Source organism: Tachyglossus aculeatus, chromosome 15 (genome assembly GCF_015852505.1).
Source record: "Tachyglossus aculeatus isolate mTacAcu1 chromosome 15, mTacAcu1.pri, whole genome shotgun sequence".
Taxonomy (NCBI): domain Eukaryota; kingdom Metazoa; phylum Chordata; class Mammalia; order Monotremata; family Tachyglossidae; genus Tachyglossus; species Tachyglossus aculeatus.
The window spans coordinates 14529926-14551670 of NC_052080.1; the positions used below are offsets into that span (position 1 = coordinate 14529926).

Here is a 21745-nt window from a genome sequence, read left to right on the forward strand (position 1 = left end):
GAAGGCCCCCACACAAGCCAACGCGGCTCGTTCTGCCTAAAGAGGCTTAAATTTAAATTTCAAGCCCTAAAGAGGCTTAAATTTAGCCCTAAAGAGTGGGCTGACCTCCTTCTTCCTTCGGTCGAGCTCGTCTAAAGGGTAGCCCGCCTTCCTGCCGGTCACTCGCTTCTTTTCCACCTCATAGAGCCTCTGGGCATTGCGCTGGCTGACATCCAGCTTCAAGATGACGTCCACGAGAGCCGTCAGGAGCTTCATGGCTAGGGAGCGAGAGCAGAAGAAAAGAAAAGAACCAAGATCGAGTGGACAAAATCTTTTCTTTCCCGGCCCCCTGTCCGACCCACACTCCGCTCGGATCATTCCCGTACAAAAATCCGCAGTCCCTGTTTCCCCGCTCCTCAGAAGTCGGCGGCGGATGCCCGTCCACCTCCGCAGCAAACTCCTCGCCGCCGACTTTGAAGCCGTCCATCCGACCTCTCCTCGCCGCTCTCCGCCTCCCATCATCATCATCAATCGTATTTATTGAGCGCTTACTATGTGCAGAGCACTGTACTAAGCGCTTGGGAAGTACAAATTGGCAACACACAGAGACAGTCTCTACCCAACAGCGGGCTCCCACCCGGCCGGCCCGCTTCGTTCCTTCGTTCCTTGCCTCCATTTCGCCGCCTCTGGCCCCGGACGCCCTCCCTCCTCTAATCCCACCGTCGAAGCCTTATTAAAATCCCACCTCCTCCCAGAGGCCTTCCCTGACTAAGCCCTCCTTATCCCTCCCCTTCAGCCTCGTTTGGATCTGCCCTCTTCATTCACCTCACCCTCGCATCCACATCCGTAATTTATATTAACATTTATGGAACTTGCTAAACGAGTGCCAAGTACCATTCTGAGCGCCGAGGAAGATACAAATTAATCGGTTTGGACACGTTCCCCGTCCCACAAGGGGCTCACGCCCTCATTTTTTACAGAGGCGCAGAGAAGTGAAGCGACTCGCCCAAGGTCACACGGCAGACACGTGGCGGAGCCGGGATTAGAACCCACGACCGTCTGACTCTCAGGCTCGGCTTCTAGCCGTTATACGAATGTCTTTCTCCCCCTCTAAACGGTAAGCTCACCATGGGCAGGGAACAAGTCTGGTAACTTGTATCGCACACACTCGAATGCTTAGTACAGCGCTCTGCACATAGTAAGCGCTCAATAAATACCACTGATTGTAGAGCGAGAGGCTCTATTTTTTAATCTTGCCAGACAGCGATGAAGTATTGCGAAGGATAACTGGAAACGGCCACGCTCGGGAGGGAGGTGACGACTCATTTTTGCTTTAAAATCAAGCAAAATCGGGTTCCAATCGCGAGCCCCGAAATTCCACCAAAAGGCTCCTTTTGAAAATTATTATTATGGTTATTGGTATTCGATCAATCAATCAATCAATCCATCGTATTTATAGAGCCCTAGATCAGCACTTACTAGGTGCCAAGCGCTGAACTAAGCGCTGGGGCGGATAGAAAACCGTGTGAGCCCACACGGGGCTCACAGGTCGAGGAGGAGGATTGAATCCCCGTTATACGGATGAGGAAACTGAGGCAAAGGAGGCGCTCAATAAATACGATCCAATGAAATAATAATAATAATAATAATGATGATGATGGCATTTATTAAGCACTTACTATGTGCAAAGCGATGGAACCAAGGTGAGCCCCACGTCGGACATGGACCGCGGCTGCTCTCCGCTCGCTACGCGTAGGGAACGCGTCCGCTAATTCTGTCGTACTGCCCTCTCCCAAGCTCTCGGCACAGAGTAAGCGCTCAATAAATGACTGATCGATCGACTGATCTGCGCCGGAGCATAGAACAGTGCCGGGCACGTAGTAAGCGCTTAAAAAATATCATCAGAAAAACTCCCCAAACGAGAAAAGACTCAGGATCGAAGCAGCGTGGCTCAGTGGAAAGAGCCCGGGCTTTGGAGTCAGGGGTCACGGGTTCAAATCCGACTCCGCCAATTGCCAGCTGTGGGACTTTGGACGAGTCACTTCTCTGGGCCTCAGTGACCTCATCTGTAAAATGGGGATGAAGACTGCGAGCCCCCCGTGGGACAGCCTGATCACCCTGTAACCTCCCCAGCGCTTAGAACAGCGCTTTGCACATAGTAAGCGCTTAAAAAATGCTATCATTATTATTAGTATTATTACGATCGGAACTCAATCCAGTCTCCCCCTCCAGGCACTGTCCTAAGCGCGGGGGTAATAATAATAATAATTAAGATGGCATTTATTAAGCGCTTACTATGTGCAAAGCACTGTTCTGAGCGCTGGGGAGGTTGCTGCTCAATGTGTCTGTTCATTGTTCTTTTGGACTCTTCCAAGCGCTTAGCACAGCGCTCTGCACGCGGTAAGCGCCCAATAGACGCACTGACCGATAAAATGCGATAACTACATCCCGAGACCGCCCGGATTTCGTTCCAAGTGGAAAGCAGCAGGGCGGAACGGGTGCAGTCCGGGCCTGGGAGTAAGAGGACCTGGGTTCTAATCCCGGCTCCGCCCTTCGGCTGCTGGGTGACCTTGGGTGAGTCACTTCCCTTCTCTGGGCCTCAGTTCCCTCGTCTGTAAAACGGGGACCGAGGCCGCGAGCCCCATGCGGGACAGGGACCGTGTCCGACCCGGTTTGCTTGCATCCACCCCGGCGCTTAGTACAGTGCCTGGCACCTAGTAAGCGCTTAGGAGGGGCAGTGGCGATCTGAGTTGTCTATATTTATTTTTTGATGGTACTTACTACGTTCCCGGCACTGTCCTAAGCGCCGGGGTAATAATAATCATAATGATGACACACGGGCCTCACAGTCTTCTACCCATTTTACGGCTGAGGTGACTGAGGCCCAGAGAAAGGGAAGTGACTTGCCCGAGGTCACCTAATTGTTTTGTTGCCTGTCTCCGGCTTCTAGACCGTGAGCCCGCCGTCGGGTAGGGACCGTCCCTAGATGTTGCCGACTTGGGCTTCCCAAGCGCTCAGTACAGTGCTCTGCGCACAGGAAGCGCTCAGTAAATATTAAATGAAATGAAAAATGGAACACCTGATAGCGTGACCATGAAATGCCGTGATCATCACGGTTCTTGTTAGGAAGCGGAGGGGCGGGGGATACTCACCGGCCAAAGTGCTCGTATGTCTCAGGGCTCTCACCATGGACTCCGTCAGGCCCGTCAGCAGGGAAATAACGGTGTCCATCAAGTAGCCGTCGTAGAGGATGCCGGCTTGACACTGCTGAATCAGCACGGCGGTAAACTCGCAGAAATTCGCTCTGAACTTTTTCCAGTAGGGCCCTGGCCTAATCAGAGGGTAGCTGTCATTTTCCTGCATAAAGACAAAAAAATAAACCAGACGCAATCGGAAAGGAAGGTCGAGAGGAGAGACTAATTTAAAACAGTGCCTGGCACATAATAAGCGCCTAACAAACATCGTTAAAAAAAAAAGAATAACCTCAGAATCCACGCCAAGTAGAGGAATGGGTGATTCTTACCATATCCACTGGCCAGGTAACTGTTAAAATCCAGGGATACGCCATGAATTTCTTGTACTGCAATCCTGTTTCCTACAAAGGGCACAATGAAAGACCTCCTTAAAGAAGTGTACACATTTCTTGTACGTATTTACTATTCTATTTATTTTATTTTGTTAACATGTGTTGTTTTGTTGCCTGTCTCCCCCTGCTAGACTGTGAGCCCGCTGTTGGGTATGTACATATGATTGTACGTATTTATTACTCCATTTATGTTATTTGTACATGTTTATTGTATTTATTTTATTTTGTTAATATGTGTTGTTTTGTTGCCTGTCTCCCCCTTCTAGACTGTGAGCCCGCTGTTGGGTATGTATATATGATTGCATGTATTTATTACTCCATTTATTAATTTTATTTTGTTAATATGTTTTGTTTTGTTGTCTGTCTCCTTCTAGACCGTGAGCCCGCTGTTGGGTATGTATATATGATTGTACGTATTTATTACTCTATTTATTGATGTATTTTATTTGTACGTGTTTCTTCTATTTATTTTATTTTGTTAATATGTGTTGTTTTGTTGCCTGTCTCCCCCTTCTAGACCGTGAGCCCGCTGTTGGGTATGTATATGTGATTGTACGTATTTATTACTCTATTCATTTATTTATTTTATTTGTACGTGTTTATTCTATTTCTTTTCTTTTGTTAACATGTTTTGTTTTGTTGTCTGTCTCCCCCTTCTAGACCGTGAGCCTGCTGTTGGGTATGTATATATAATTGTACGTACTTATTACTCTATTCATTTATTTGTACATGTTTATTCTATTTATTTTATTTTGTTAATATGTGTTGTTTAGTTGTCTGTCTCCCCCTTCTAGACTGTGAGCCCACTGTTGGGGTATGTATATATGATTGTACGTATTTATTACTCCATTTATTTTATTTGTATGTGTTTATTGTATTTATTTCATTTCGTTAATATGTTTTGTTTTGTTGTCTGTCTTCCCCTTCTAGACCGTGAGCCCGCTGTTGGGTATGTATATATGATTGTACGTATTTATTACTCTATTTATTGATTTATTTTATTTGTACGTGTTTCTTCTATTTATTTTATTTTGTTAATATGTTTTGTTTTGTTGCCTGTCTCCCCCTTCTAGACTGTGAGCCTGCTTTTGGGTATCTATATATGATTGTACGTATTTATTACTCCGTTTATTTTATTTGTACATGTTTATTGTATTTATTTTATTTCGTTAATATGTTTTGTTTTGTTGCCTGTCTCCCCCTTCTAGACCGTGAGCCCGCTGTTGGGTATGTATATATGATTGTACGTATTTATTACTCTATTCATTTATTTTATTTGTACATGTTTATTGTATTTATTTTATTTCGTTAATATGTTTTGTTTTGTTGCCTGTCTCCCCCTTCTCGACCGTGACCCAGCTGTTGGGTATGTATATATGATTGTACGTATTTATTACTCTATTTATTTTATTTGTACATGTTTATTCTATTTATTTTATTTTGTTAATATGTTTTGTTTTGTTGTCTGTCTCCTTCTAGACCGTGAGCCCGCTGTTGGGTATGTATATATGATAGTACGTATTTATTACTCTATTTATTTATTTTATTTGTACGTGTTTCTTCTATTTATTTTATTTTGTTAATATGTTTTGTTTTGTTGCCTGTCTCCCCCTTCTAGACCGTGAGCCCGCTGTTGGGTGGGGACAACCTCTATATGTCGCCAACTTGTACATCCCGAGCGCTTAGTCCAGCGCTCTGCACACGGTAAGCGCTCAATAAATACGACTGAATGAATGAATGAATGAATGAATGAAATGGACTGGAGTGGGGAGAGACAGGAGGATGGGAGTGGGGAGCAAGGAGGCTGAGGCAGGAATCCCGGCGGGAGAGGAACACCTGTATATATTTATATATGATTGTACGTATTTATTACTCTATTTATTTTATTTGTACATGTTTATTGTGTTTATTTTGTTAATATGTTTTGTTTTGTTCTCTGTCTCTCCCTTCTAGACTGTGAGCCCGCTGTTGGGTATGTATATATGATTGTACGTATTTATTACTCTATTTATTTTATTTGTACGTGTTTATTGTATTTATTTTATTTTGTTAATATGTTTTGTTTTGTTGCCTGTCTCCCCCTGCTAGACCGTAAGCCCGCTGTCGGGTATGTATATATGATTGTACGTATTTATTACTCCATTTATTTATTTTATTTGTACATGTTTATTCTATTTATTTTATTTTGTTAATATGTTTTGTTTTGTTGTCTGTCTCCCCCTTCTAGACCATGAGCCCGCTTTTGGGTGGGGACCGCCTCTAGATGTTGCCGACTTGGACTTCCCAAGCGCTTAGTACAGTGCTCTGCCCACGGTAAGCACTCAATAAATACGACTGACTGAATGAACGAATGAATGAAGTGGACTGGACTGGAGTGGGGAGAGACAGGAGGATGGGAGTAAGGAAGCTGAGGCAGGAATCCCGGCGGGAGAGGAGGAGGGATCGGATTAACGCGGTTTGGATGGAGAGGAAAGGGCGGATTTTTTAGCCACGTCGCGAAGGTGGGACCGACGGGATTCAGCGATGGATCGAACGAGAGAGAGGAGTCGAGGAGGACTCATTACCCTCTACTTTCCCTTCCTGAGCCCCTTCATCAATCGTATTTATTGAGCGCTTACTGTGCGCAGAGCACTGTACTAAGCGCTTGGGAAGTACAAGTTGGCAACATATAGAGACAGTCCCTACCCAATAGTGGGCTCACAGTCCTTCCTCTCCCCCTCGTCCCCCTCTCCATCCCCCCCATCTTGCCTCCTTCCCTCCCCCACAGCACCTGTATATATGTTTGTACATATTTATTACTCTATTTATTTATTTTACTTGTACACATCTATTCTATTTATTTTATTTTGTCAGTATGTTTGGTTTAGTTCTCCGTCTCCCCCTTCTAGCCTGTGAGCCCACTGTTGGGTAGGGACCGTCTCTATATGTGGCCAATTTGGACTTCCCAAGCGCTTAGTCCAGTGCTCTGCACACAGTAAGCGCTCAATAAATACGATTGATTGATTGATTGATTGCCCCAGTGCTTAGAACAGTGCTTGCCACATAGTAGATATTTAAGTACCACTTTTTTAAAAAGCTACAAGTTATGCTGGCAGGTTGGACACAGTGTCCCTGTCATTTAATCAATCAGTCAATCGTATTCAGTAAGCGCTCACTGTGTGTAGAGCACTGTACTAAGCGCTTGGGAGAGGACAACAGAACAGACGTATTCCCTGGGCATTTATAAACTAAGGAAATCACCACATGGGATTGGTGTAACTTCTCCAGGCCTCAGCTCCCTCATCTGTAAGATGGGGATGAAGAGTGTGAGCCCCACAGGGGACAAGGACTAACTAACTTAAATTAACAGCTGATTAAGTGCTTAGTACAGTGCTCTGCACACGGTAAGCGCTCAATAAATACGATTGAATGAATGAATGAATGAACGAATGAAGCCCTCAGAACAGCACTCGGCACACAGCAAGCGCTCAGCGAGGACCATCAAGGAAGAGGTCAGCCGGCTGGGAAGAAAACTTCCAAGAATCCCGGTTTAAAAGGGCCAAGGACGCAGGGCGGACGCCAACCCGCTCCGGCCCGTACCTCGTCAAACTCCTCCGCCATCTTCCGGGACAGGTCGTTCTTGGGAGAGCTCTGGAACATTTCGGCCGTCACCAACCCTGAAGAAAACCCGAGGGAAAGGACGCTTCAAGAAGGGGAATGAGACGGCGGCCCGGTTCGACGGTTCCCGAAGGAGAGAGAGAGGAAAACCTTCTCCTCCACAGGTGGGGACGGCAACCTCCCGGCAGCATCCCGCCGCCAAAAAAAAAAAAAAAAGCGGACGTGTCCGAGACGGGGGAAATCGGGAAGGGGGCGGGAGATGGACGACAAAAAATACAACAATAATAATAATTATGGTACTTGTTAAGCACTTACAGGAGCACTCACTTCTGTTCAGCAGAAGCAGCGTGGCTCGGTGGAAAGAGCCCGGGCTTGGGAGCCAGAGGTCGTGGGTTCTAATCCCGGCTCCACCACTTATCAGCTGCGTGACTTGGGGCACGTCGCTTCACGTCTCTGGGCCTCAGTGGCCTCATTTGTAAACGGTGGCATTTATTAAGCGCTTACTATGCGCAAAGCACCATTCTAAGCGCTGGGGAGGTTACCGGGTGATCAGGTTGTCCCTCGGGGGGCTCACGGTCTTCATCCCTATTTTACAGATGAGGGAACTGAGGCCTAGAGAAGTGAAGTGACTTGCCCGAGGTCACCCAGCTGGCAATCGGTGGAGCTGGGATTTGAACCCATGACCTCTGACTCCAAAGCCCGGGCTCTTTCCACTGAGCCACGCGCGAGGATTACGACTGTGAGCCCCACGTGGGACAACCTGATTACCTTGTATCTACCCCCAGCGCTTAGGACGGTGCTTCGCACGCAGTAAGCGCTTAGCAGATACCATCATCGTCACTTTTATTTATTATTCAATCAATCAATCATATTTATTGAGCGCTTACTGTGTGCAGAGCACCGTACTAAGCGCTTGGGAAGTACAAGTTGGCAACATATATAATAATAATAATAATAATGATGGCATTTATTAAGCGCTTACTATGTGCCAAGCACCGTTCTAAGCGCTGGGGAGGTGACAAGGTGATCAGGTTGTCCCTCGGGGGGCTCACAGTCTTCATCCCTATTTTACAGATGAGGGAACTGAGGCCCAGAGAAGTCAAGTGACTTGCCCAAAGTCACCCAGCTGACAAGTGGCGGGGCCGGGATTTGAACCCATGACCTCGGACTCCAAAGCCCGGGCTCTTTCCACTGAGTCCCACGTGGGACAAAACCTTGTATCTACCCCCTGCGCTTAGGATGGTGCTTCGCACGTAGTAAGCGCTTACCAGATACCATCATCGTCACTTTTATTTATTATTCAATCAATCAATCAGTCGTATTTATTGAGCACTTACTGTGTGCAGAGCACTGTACTAAGCGCTTGGGAAGTACAAGCTGGCAACATATATAATAATAATAATGATGGCATTTATTAAGCGCTTACTATGTGCCAAGCACCGTTCTAAGCGCTGGGGAGGTGACAAGGTGATCAGGTTGTCCCTCGGGGGGCTCACAGTCTTCACCCCCATTTTACAGATGAGGGAACTGAGGCCCAGAGAAGTGAAGTGACTTGCCCAAAGTCACCCAGCTGACAAGTGGCGGGGGCCGGGATTTGAACCCATGACCTTGGACTCCAAAGCCCGGGCTCTTTCCACTGAGCCACACTGCTTCTCTCTCTCTCTCTCCATCTCTCTGTATATATATATATATATAGATAGACAGATAGATATAGATATATAGATATATATGTGTATATATATCTATATCTATATATATAGATAGATAGATAGATAGATATAGATCTGTATGTGTATATATATATATATATATATATATATATATATATATATATATTCGAACCCAGATCCTTCTGACTCTCAGGCCGGGGCTCGAAGGAGGAATTCCCAGGGGAAAACCAATCACCTTGACAGCCGGAACACTGAATGAAGAAGTTGATGAGGTCCAGGAGGGCCCCATCCCGATCGGCTTTATAAGCTCTGACCCAATCGTCCACCACCGACTGAGGGAAGATAAAAAAAAAACAAAAACAGCCGGGATTTAGGGAGGATTCAGCATCCATTCATTCAATCGGATTTATTGAGCGCTTACCGTGTGCCGAGCACCGCGCTAAGCGCTTGGGAAGTACAAGCCGGCAACATATAGAGACGGTCCCTACCCAACTTCACAGTCTAGAAGCAGCGAGTTGGGAGCGATCAGGTCAGACGCAGGAGGAGACGCGAGATCGCGGAGAGGGAGAGGCGGGAACGGCCCGCAGAGAGGCGGGAGGTGAATCCACCTTCAATCAATCAATCAATCAATCGTATTTATTGAGCGCTTACTATGTGCAGAGCACTGTGCTAAGCGCTTGGGAAGTACAAATTGGCAACATATAGAGACAGTCCCTACCCAACAGTGGGCTCACAGTCTAAAAGGGGGAGGCAGAGAATAAAACCAAACATACTAACAAAATAAAATAAATAGGATAGATATGTACAAGTAAAATAGAGTAATAAATATGTACAAACATATATACATATATACAGGTGCTGTGGGGAAGGGAAGGAGGTAAGACGGGGGGACGGAGAGGGGGATGAGGGGGAGAGGAAGGAAGGGGCTCAGTCTGGGAAGGCCTCCTGGAGGAGGTGAGCTCTCAGCAGGGCCTTGAAGGGAGGAAGAGAGCGAGCTTGGCGGACGGGCAGAGGGATTGGGGGCATTCCAGGCCCAGGGGAGGATGGGGGCCGGGGGTCGATGGCGGGACGGGCGAGAACGAGGTACGGGGAGGAGATCAGCGGCGGAGGAGCGGAGGGTGCGGGCTGGGCCGGAGAAGGAGAGAAGGGAGGTGAGGTAGGAGGGGGCGAGGGGATGGACAGCCTGGAAGCCCAGGGTGAGGGCTTGTGTGTGTGCTCTGCACATAGTAAGCGCTCAATAAATACAATTGATTGATTGAGGAGTTTTGCCTGATGCTTTGGTCGACTGGCAGCCACTGGAGATTTTTGAGGAGGGGAGTGATATGCCCCGAGCGTTTCTGGACAAAGATAAGCCGGGCAGCAGCATGAAGTATGGCCTTCAGAGGCCTTCCCAGACTGAGCCCCCTTCCTTCCTCTCCCCCTCGTCCCCCTCTCCATCCCCCCCATCTTACCTCCTTCCCTTCCCCACAGCACCTGTATATATGGATATATGGTTGTACACATTTTTTTTACTCTATTTATTTATTTATTTATTTTATTTGTCCATATCTATTCTATTTATTTTATTTTGTTAGTATGTTTGGTTTTGTTCTCTGTCTCCCCCTTTTAGACTGTGAGCCCACTGTTGGGAAGGGACTGTCTCTATATGTTGCCAATTTGTACTTCCCAAGCGCTTAGTACAGTGCTCTGCACATAGTAAGCGCTCAATAAATATGATTGATGATGATGATGATGATCCCCCCTGCCCTACCTCCTTCCCCTCCCCACAGCACTTGCATCTATATTTGTTCAGATGTATTACTCTATTTTACTTGTCCATATTTACTACTCTATTTATTTTGTTAATGACGTACACATAGCTTTAATTCTGTTTTTTCTGACGATTTTGACACCTGTCTCTGTGTTTGGTTTTTTTGCCCGTCTCCCCCTTCTAGACTGTGAGCCCGCTGTTGGGTAGGGACCGCCCCGTATGTTGCCAACTTGTCCTTCCCAAGCGCTTAGTCCAGTGCTCTGCACACGGTAAGCGCTCAAGAAATACGATTGATTGATGTATATATGTTTGTACGTATTTATTACTCTTTATTTTACTGTACGTATCTGTTCTATTTGGGTTGCCAACTTGTCCTTCCCAAGCGCTCAGTCCAGTGCTCTGCACACAGTAAGCGCTCAAGAAATACGATTGATTGATGTATATATGTTTGTACGTATTTATTACTCTTTATTTTACTGTACTTATCTGTTCTATTTTTGTGTTGCCAACTTGTCCTTCCCAAGCGCTCAGTCCAGTGCTCTGCACACAGTAAGCGATCAAGAAATACGATTGATTGATGTATATATGTTTGTACATATTTATTACTCTTTATTTTCCTGTACGTATCTGTTCTATTTGTGTTGCCAACTTGTCCTTCCCAAGCGCTCAGTCCAGTGCTCTGCACACAGTAAGCGCTCAATAAATACGATTGATTGATGTATATATGTTTGTACGTATTTATTACTCTTTATTTTACTGTACGTATCTGTTCTATTTTTGTTGCCAACTTGTCCTTCCCAAGCGCTCAGTCCAGTGCTCTGCACACAGTAAGCGCTCAATAAATACGATTGATTGAATGAATACGATTGAATGAATGAATGAATGAATGAATGGATCCACGGGAGCGGGGGAGCGACGGGGCGGCTCCCGGGAGAGGTACCTGGATGGCGTCGGAGCCCACGCTGACCACCTCGAAGAGGGTCACCGCTTCCACCACTTGGCCCCCGCGTCCCCGCCGGGCCTTCCTCCGGCCGCGCGGCCTCCGCCCCCGGTTCTCGCACTGCCGGCGGCCTCTCCTCGGCCCCCTCTGAAAAGCATTCCGCAACGAATAATAATAATAATAATAAAAATAATAATAATAATTGGCATTTGTTAAGCGCTTACTACGTGCCAAGCACCGTTCTAAGCGCTGGGGAGGGTGATCAGGTTGTCCCTCGGGGGGCTCACAGTCTTCATCCCTATTTTACAGATGAGGGAACTGAGGCCTAGAGAAGTGAAGTGACTTGCCCGAGGTCACCCAGCTGGCAATTGGTGGAGCCGGGATTTGAACCCGGTCTTCATCCCCGTTTTACAGCAGCGTGGCTCAGTGGAAAGAGGCCGGGCTTTGGAGTCGGGGGTCTTGGGATCGAATCCCGGCTCCGCCCCACGTCTGCTGTGTGACCTTGGGCCAGTCCCTTCACTTCTCTGAGCCTCAGTCACCTCGTCTGTAAAATGGGGATGACGACTGTGAGCCCCACGTGGGACAACCTGATCACCTTGTATCCCCCCCTCAGCACTTAGAACGGTGCTTTGCACATAGTAAGCGCTTAACTTGTATATATATGTATATATGTTTGTACATATTTATTACTGTATTTATTTATTTATTCATTTTACTTGTACATATCTATTCTATTTATTTTATTTTGTTAGTATGTCTGGTTTTGTCCTCTGTCTCCCCCTTTTAGACTGTGAGCCCAATGTTGGGTAGGGACTGTCTCTATATGTTGCCAATTTGTACTTCCCAAGCGCTTAGTACAGTGCTCTGCACATAGTAAGCGCTCAATAAATACGATTGATTGATTGATTGATTAACTTGTATATATATGTATATATGTATATATGTTTGTACATATTTATTACTCTATTTAGTTATTTATTTTACTTGTACATATCTATTCTATTTATTTTATTTTGTTAGTATGTCTGGTTTTGTCCTCTGTCTCCCCCTTTTAGACTGTGAGCCCAATGTTGGGTAGGGACTGTCTCTATATGTTGCCAATTTGTACTTCCCAAGCGCTTAGTACAGTGCTCTGCACATAGTAAGTGCTCAATAAATACGATTGATTGATTGATTGATTAACAAATGCCATCATCATCATTTACCGATGAGGGAACTGAGGCCCAGAGAAGTGAAGTGACTTGCCCAAGCAGACATGGTGGAGTCGGGATTCGAACCCATGACCTCTGACTCCAAAGCCCGGGCCCTTTCCACTGAGCCACGCTGCTTCTCTAAAACAAAACCGGCGTCACAACCGTGGGCCCGGCCGGCCGGGAGGGCTTCAAGGAAGAGGAGGAGGGTGGGGGGGCTCGTCCCGGGAATTATTTGGTGGCAATAAGACTGGGCTCAGCGGGATCCCATAAGCACACACGAGGGGATGGAGAGAGGAGCGGACGGGACTTGGGTTCTAATCCCGGCTCCGCCACTTAATAATAATAATGATGATGGCATTTATTAAGCGCTTACTATGTGCAAAGCACCGATCTAAGCGCTGGAGAGGTTACAAGGTGATCGGGCTGTCCCACGGGGGGCTCACAGTCTTCATCCCCATTTGACAGATGAGGTCACTGAGGCACAGAGAATAATAATAATGATGATGGCATTTATTAAGCGCTTACTATGTGCAAAGCACTGTTCTAAGCGCTGGGGAGGTTACAAGGTGATCGGGCTGTCCCACGGGGGGCTCACAGTCTTCATCCCCATTTGACAGATGAGGTAACAGGCACAGAGAATAATAATAATAATAATGATAATAATAATGACGGCATTCATTAAGCGCTATGTGCAAAGCACTGTTCTAAGCACTGGGGAGATTACAAGGCGATCAGGTTGTCCCACGGGGGGCTCACAGTCTTCATCCCCATTTGACAGATGAGGTAACAGGCACAGAGAATAATAGTAATAATAATAATAATAATGGCATTTATTAAGTGCTTACTATGTGCAAAGCACCGTTCTAAGCGCTGGAGAGGTTACAAGGTGATTGGGCTGTCCCACGGGGGGCTCACAGTCTTCATCCCCATTTGACAGATGAGGGAACTGAGGCACAGAGAATAATAATGATGGCATTTATTAAACGCTTACTATGTGCAAAGCACCGTTCTAAGCGCTGGAGAGGTTACAAGGTGATCGGGCTGTCCCACGGCGGGCTCACAGTCTTCATCCCCATTTTACAGATTAGGTAACTGAGGCCAATTGTCAGCTCTGTGACTTTGGGCAAGTCACTTCACTTCTCTGGGCCTCAGTGACCTCATCTGGAAAATGGGGATGAAGACTGTGAGCCCCCCATGGGACAACCCGATCACCTTGTATCCCCCCCCAGCGCTTAGAACAGTGCTGTGCACATAGTAAGCGCTTAATAAATGCCATTATTATTATTATTATTATTAACAAACACCCCAATCATTAATTACGTCCGAAGGTGGTGGGTTTTAATCCCGGCCCGCCACTTGTCTGCCGTGTGACCTTGAGCGAATCACTTCCCTCCTCTGGGCCTCGTTTCCCTCATCTGGAAAATGGGGATGAAGCCCGCGAGCCCCACGCGGGACGGGGACGGGGACCAACCCGCTTTGCTTGTATCCACCCCGGCGCTTAGCACAGCGCCTGGCACATAAGCAAGCGCTGAACGAACACCACCATTCATTCAATCGTATTTATTGAGCGCTTACTGTGCGCGGAGCACTGTACTAAGCGCTTGGGAAGTCCAAGTTGGCAACATATAGAGACGATCCCTACCCAACGGTGGGCTCCCGGTCCTTACGATGGCTCCTGGCACATAGTAAGTAATTAAGAAATCCCACAATTATGATGATTATTTGTGATCGAGGGAATTGCTACCCCATGACCCCATCACCTTGGGCCCAACTTTTCTCTCTTTCTCGCCGCATCCGATCGCGATCCGGGGACCGCAGAATTGCGACTCTCGTCTCCCAGCCGGGAAGGCCAAGAGGGAAATGCCGGGATCTTCCGTCCCGCCCGGCCCGTGGCGACGAGATTTCCTCACCGTCATCTTCCCGGCGCCGGCCATCCTCGGACGTCCAGCATCTTGGACGGCGGAGTCCAACGCAGCCACTTCTCGCCCGCTGTTCTCCCTACGGGAAACAATGGTGAGAGCGGGCTTCGGTCAAAGGGGAGCGGGCTTGGGAGATGGGAGGACCCGGGTTCTAATCCTGACCCCACCGCTGGCCCGCCGGGCGAAATCTGACTCCGAGGCCCGGGCTCTTTCCAGTGAGCCACGCTGCTTCTATTCTATTTATTTTATTATGTTAATATGTTTGGTTTTGTTCTCTGTCTCCCCCTTTTAGACTGTGAGCCCACTGTTGGGTAGGGACTGTCTCTAGATGTTGCCAACTTGGACTTCCCAAGCACTTAGTACAGTGCTCTGCACACAGTAAGCGCTCAATAAATATGATTGATTGACCTCGGCCCGGTCACTTAACGTCTCTGGGCCTCGGTTCCCTCATCTGGAAAATGGGGACGAAGGCTGTGAGCCCCGCGGGGGACGGGAGAAAGGCCCAGGGATTAGCTTCTAACCATCCCAGCGCTTGGCACGTAGACCGTGAGCCCACTGTTGGGTAGGGACCGTCTCTATGTGTTGCCAACTTGGACTTCCCAAGCGCTTAGTCCAGTGCTCTGCACCCAGTAAGCACTCAACAAATACGATTGATTGATTGATATGTTTGTACGGATTTATTACTCTATTTCTTTATTTTACTTGTACATATCTATTCTATTTATTTTACTTTGTTAATATGTTTGGTTTTGTTGTCTGCCTCCCCCTTCTAGACTGTGAGCCCGCTGTCGGGGAGGGACCGTCTCTCTATGTTGCCAACTTGGACTTCCCAAGCGCTTAGTACAGTGCTCTGCACACAGTAAGCGCCCAATAAATATGATTGATTGATATGTTTGTACGGATTTATTACTCTATTTATTTCTTTATTTTACTTGTACATATCTATTCTATTTATTTTATTTTGTTAATATGTTTGGTTTTGTTCCCTGTCTCCCCCTTCTAGACCGTGAGCCCACTGTCGGGTAGGGACCGTCTCTATACGTTGCCAACTTGTACTTCCCAAGCGCTTAGTACAGTGCTCTGCACACAGTAAGCGCTCAATATGATTGATTGATTGATATGTTTGCACGGATTTATTACTCTATTTATTTCTTTATTTTACTTGTACATATCCATTCTATTTATTTTATTTTGTTAATATGTTTGGTTTTGTTCCCTGTCTCCCCCTTCTAGGCTGTGAGCCCACTGTCGGGTAGGGACCGTCTCTAGATGTTGCCAACTTGGACTTCCTAAGCGCTCAATAAATACGATTGATATGTTTGTACGGATTTATTACTCTATTTATTTCTTTATTTTACTTGTACATATCCATTCTATTTACTTCATTTTGTAAATAAATAATTGTCAGCTGTGTGACCTTGGGCAAGTCACTTCACTTCTCTGTGCCTCAGTTCCCTCATCTGTAAAATGGGGATTAAGACTGTGAGCCCCCCGTGGGACAACCTGATTACCCTGTATCTCCCCCAGCGCTTAGAACAGTGCTTTACACATAGTAAGCACTTAACAAATACCGTCATCATCATTCTCTGTGCCCCAGTTCCCTCATCTGTAAATTGAGGATTAAGACTGTGAGCCCCCCGTGGGACACCCTGATTACCTTGTATCTCCCCCAGCACTTAGAACAGTGCTTTGCACATAGTAAGCGCTTAATAAATGCCATTATTATTATTATTATTAAATACCATCATTATTATTATTTTTTACTCTATTTATTTATTTTACTTGTACATATCTATTCTATTTATTTTATTTTGTTAATATGTTTGGTTTTGTTCTCTGTCTCCCCCTTTAAGACTGTGAGCCCACTGTTGGGTAGGGACTGTCTCTGTATGTTGCCAACTTGTGCTTCCCAAGCGCTCAGTACAGTGCTCTGCACACAGTAAGCGCTCAATAAATACGATTGATGTTGATGATGATGATGATGATGATGATTATTATTCCCGGAACGGCAGCCAACTATTAAATTTACGAGCTCCTCCCCAGAGCTCAAGTCAGCCTGTTAGTAAACCGAGGCCTTCTGTGGCCTTCTTAAGTACCGAACTGCGGCTCTAACGGTCCTCGAGGGGTTTGGAAGAGTTTGTGTCATTTCCTAAATGACTATTCCAGGGGGAAGAAGCGGTTAATTTGTGAAAGGAATGAGGCTTTTATTTACCTAACCGCCCGCTAATTCGGTCCTCTTCCCCGCGGCCTGTTCCTAGGGGAGGTTTTAATGATGCTTTGGGGCTGCTCATCTGCTTCTGCACAATAATAATAATAATAATAATAATAATTGTATTTGTTAAGCACTTACTGAGTGCCAAACACCATTTTGAGCATCAGCATGAATACAAGCAAGTCAAGTTGGACTCAGTCTCCCGTCCCACGTGGGGCTCACGGTCTCCATCCCCATTTTCCACTTGAGCTCACTGAGGCCCAGAGAATAATAATAATGCTGATGATGGCATTTATTAAGCACTTACTATGCACAAAGCACTGTTCTAAGCACTGGGGAGTTTGTGTCATTTCCTAAATGACTACTCCAGGGGGAAGAAGCGGCTCATTTTTGAAAGGAATGAGGCTTTTATTTACTTAACCGTCCGCTAATTCGGTCCTCTTCCCCGCGGCCTGTTCCTAGGGGAGGTTTTAATGATGCTTTGGGGCTGCTCATCTGCTTCTGCACAGTCAATTATCATAATAATTATAATAATAATAATAATAATAATGGTATTTATTAAGCACTTACTGCGTGCCAAGCACCGTTTTGAGCATCAGCATGAATACAAGCAAGTCAAGTTGGACTCAGTCTCCCGTCCCAAGTGGGGCTCACGGTCTCCATTCCCATTTTCCACTTGAGGTCACTGAGGCCCAGAGAATAATAATAATGATGATGATGGCATTTATTAAGCACTTACTATGTGCAAAGCACTGTTCTAAGCGCCGGGGAGTTTGTGTCATTTCCTAAATGACTATTCCAGGGGGAAGAAGCGGCTCATTTGTGACAGGAATGAGGCTTTTATTTACCTAACCGCCCGCTAATTCGGTCCTCTTCCCCGCGGCCTGTTCCTAGGGGAGGTTTTAATGATGCTTTGGGCCTGCTCATCTGCTTCTGCACAGTCAATTATAATAATAATTATAATAATAATAATGGTATTTATTAAGCACTTACTGCGTGCCAAGCACCGTTTTGAGCATCAGCATGAATACAAGCAAGTCAAGTTGGACTCAGTCTCCCGTCCCAAGTGGGGCTCACGGTCTCCATTCCCATTTTCCACTTGAGGTCACTGAGGCCCAGAGAATAATAATAATGATGATGATGGCATTTATTAAGCACTTACTATGTGCAAAGCACTGTTCTAAGCGCCGGGGAGTTTGTGTCATTTCCTAAATGACTATTCCAGGGGGAAGAAGTGGCTCATTTGTGAAAGGAATGAGGCTTTTATTTACCCAACCGTCCGCTAATTCGGTCCTCTTCCCCGCCGCCTGTTCCTAGGGGAGGTTTTAATGATGCTTTGGGGCTGCTCGTCTGCTTCTGCACAGTCAATTATAATAATAATAATAATAATAATAATAATAATAATGGTATTTATTAAGCACTTACTGCATGCCAAGCACCATTTTGAGCATCAGCGTGGAGACAAGCAAGTCAGGTCGGACTCAGTCTCCCGTCCCACGTGGGGCTCACGGTCTCCATCCCCATTTTCCACTTGAGCTCACTGAGGCCCAGAGAATAATAATAATGATGATGATGATGGCATTTATTAAGCACTTACTACGTGCAAAGCACTGTTCTAAGCGCTGGGGAGTTTGTGTCATTTCCTAAATGACTATTCCAGGGGGAAGAAGCGGCTCATTTGTGACAGGAATGAGGCTTTTATTTACCTAACCGCCCGCTAATTTGGTCCTCTTCCCCGCGGCCTGTTCCTAGGGGAGGTTTTAATGATGCTTTGGGGCTGCTCATCTGCTTCTGCACAATTATAATAAAAATAATAATAATAATGGTATTTGTTAAGCACTTACTGCGTGCCAAGCAGCGTTTTGAGCATCAGCATGAATAAAAGCAAGTTGGACTCAATCTCCCATCCCAAGTGGGACTCACGGTCTCCATCCCCATTTTCCACTTGAGCTCACTGAGGCCCAGAGAATAATAATAATAATGATGATGATGGCATTTATTAAGCACTTACTATGTGCAAAGCACTGTTCTAAGCGCCGGGGAGTTTGTGTCATTTCCTAAATGACTATTCCAGGGGGAAGAAGCGGCTCATTTTTGAAAGGAATGAGGCTTTTATTTACCTAACCGCCCGCTAATTCGGTCCTCTTCCCCGCCGCCTGTTCCTAGGGGAGGTTTTAATGATGCTTTGGGGCTGCTCGTCTGCTTCTGCACAGTCAATTATAATAATAATTATAATAATAATAATAATAATGGTATTTATTAAGCACTTACTGCGTGCCAAGCACCGTTTTGAGCATCAGCGTGGAGAAAAGCAAGTCAGGTTGGACTAAGTCTCCCATCCCAAGTGGGGCTCACGGTCTCCATCCCCATTTTCCACTTAAGGTCACTGAGGCCCAGAGAATAATAATAATGATGATGATGGCATTTATTAAGCACTTACTATGTGCAAAGCACTGTTCTAAGCGCTGGGGAGTTTGTGTCATTTCCTAAATGACTATTCCAGGGGGAAGAAGCGGCTCATTTTTTAAAGGAAATGAGGCTTTTATTTACCTACCCGTCCGCTAATTTGGTCTTCCCCAGTTGATGAGTGACGGAGGAGGGATTAGAACCCACGACCTTGGGTAGGGACTGTCTCTATGTGTTGCCAACTTGCACTTCCCAAGCGCTTAGTACAGTGCTCTGCACACAGTAAGCGCTCAATAAATACGGTTGATGATGATGACCTGTGACTCCCAAGCCCGGGCTCTAATAAGGGCTCAGTAATTACCGTCGGCTTTAAGAGAAGGAGTGTGGCCTAGTGATATAGATCTGTAATTCTCTTTATTTTGAGGTTGTTGATAATAATAATAATAATAATAATGGCATTTATTAAGCGCTTACTATGTGCAAAGCACTGTTCTAAGTGCCAGGGAGGTTACAAGGTACCTCCCTGCCCCCAGCCCATTCTGGGCCCCCAGCATCATCCGGCCACTAGCCACCAGCCCATTCTGGGCCTCCAGCATCATCCAGCCATTAGCCACCAGCCCATTCTGGGCCTCCAGCATCACCCGGCCATTAGCCACCGGCCCATTCTGGGCCTCCAGCATCATCCGGCCATTAGCCACCAGCCCATTCTGGGCCCCCAGCATCATCCGGCCATTAGCCACCAGCCCATTCTGGGCCTCCACCATCATCTGGCCACCAGCCACCAGCCCATTCTGGGCCTCCAACATCATCCGGCCACCAGCCACCAGCCCACTCTGGGCCACCAGCCCATTCTGGGCCCCCAGCATCATCCGGCCACTAGCCACCAGCCCATTCTGGGCTTCCACCATCATCCGGCCACCAGCCTCTGGGCTCCCAGCATCATCCGGCCACTAGCCACCAGCCCATTCTGGGCCTCCAGCATCATCCGGCCATTAGCCACCAGCCCATTCTGGGCCTCCACCATCATCCGACCACTTGCCACCAGTCCATTCTGGGCCTTAAGCATCATCCGGCCACTAACCACCAGTCCATTCTGGGCCTTCAGCATCATCCGGCCATTAACCACCAGTCCATTGTGGGCCTCCAGCATCATCCGGCCATTAGCCACCAGTCCATTCTGGGCACCCACGATCATCCGGCCACTAGCCACCGGCCCATTCTGGGCCTCCAGCATCATCCAGCCACTAGCCAACGCCGATTCTGGACCCCCAACATCATCCGGCCATTAGCCACCAGCCCATTCTGGGCCCCCAGCATCATCCGGCCATTAGCCACCAGCCCATTCTGGGCCTCCAGCATCATCCAACCACTAGCCACCGCCGATTCTGGGCCCCCAACATCATCCGGCCACCAGCCACCAGCCCATTCTGGGCCCCCAGAATCATCCAGCCATTAGCCACCAGCCCATTCTGGGCCCCCAGCATCATCCGGCCATTAGCCACCAGCCCATTCTGGGCCTCCACCATCTACCGGCCATTAGCCACCTGCCCATTCTGGGCCTCCATCATCATCCGGCCACTAGCCACCGCCCATTCTGGGCACCCAAAATCATCTGGCCACCAGCCCACTCTGGGCCACCAGCCCATTCTGAGCCCCCAGCATCATCCGGCCATTAGCCACCAGCCCACTCTGGGCCTCCACCATCATCCGACCACTAGCCACCACCCATTCTGGGCCCCCACCATCCCCTGGCCACTAGCCACCACCCACTCTGGGCCCCCAGCACCCCCCGGCCACTAGCCACCAGGCCCGGCCAGCAGCAGGGCAACCCCCAGGCTCACTTTTGTCCGGCGACGTCCGGGGCTCGGTGGGGCTCCGCTAGCATGCCGCCTGCGGCTGCAGGGGCGCTGCAAGGGGGCTGCTGCAGGGGAGCTGCTGCAGGGGAGCTGCTGCAGGAGGGGTTGCACCCAGGGTTGCAAAGGAGCTGGCGGGGGAGCGGCCCAAGGAGGCCGCAGGCGCCCCCTGGCGGCGTGCGGGGGCCCGGCAGGCGCGTGGCGCCCTCTGGCGGCCGCGAGCCGCCCTCCCCCGGGCGGGCCAATGGGAGGCACCGCCCGGCGTCACCTGACGCGGCGCGGCCAATGGGAAGCCCCGCGCGCGGGGCCGGAGCAGAAGGAGTGGCCGCACGGGGGCGCTGCGGGACGTAGGAACCTTCGGTGTCGCGTCGTTGCTTCCGGGGGGAGCCCTTTCCGGACGGACTCTCCCCCTTCCCCCCCCGTGCTGCCGCCGCCACTTCCGGTTCTGGTCCCCGCGGGGCGCTCGGTAGGTGCGAGGCCCTGCGCTAAGCGCTGGGGCCCCCCTACACGCCCAGGAGGGGAAACTGAGGCACGGAGACACACACACACAGACCGACGGACGCCCGGACCGCGCCCTCTGCTAAGCGCTGAGGTACATTCATTCATTCATTCGTTCCGTCATTCATTCATGCCTACTTAC

The 21745-nt window shown here is 48.0% G+C and overlaps 1 protein-coding gene across 3 annotated transcripts in view; it reads right to left on the reverse strand.

Annotated features, from left to right (window-relative positions):
- The window catches only part of LOC119937522 (cohesin subunit SA-2-like), a 70401-nt gene extending 49209 nt beyond the window's left edge, over positions 1-21192 (reverse strand). For 2 of the 3 annotated variants that reach the window (XM_038757055.1, XM_038757054.1), the window contains exons 1-8: positions 21094-21192; positions 14626-14713; positions 11523-11681; positions 9068-9164; positions 7145-7221; positions 3503-3574; positions 3132-3336; positions 106-257 (exon numbers count right to left, since the gene is read on the reverse strand). In XM_038757055.1, the coding sequence (XP_038612983.1) occupies positions 106-257; positions 3132-3336; positions 3503-3574; positions 7145-7221; positions 9068-9164; positions 11523-11681; positions 14626-14713; positions 21094-21137 (894 nt within the window). In that variant the 5' untranslated portion in view covers positions 21138-21192. The remainder of the gene's footprint in view (positions 1-105; positions 258-3131; positions 3337-3502; positions 3575-7144; positions 7222-9067; positions 9165-11522; positions 11682-14625; positions 14714-21093) is intronic. The other variant, XM_038757056.1, reaches the window with a different exon arrangement.
- Positions 21193-21745: the final 553 nt, after the last annotated feature.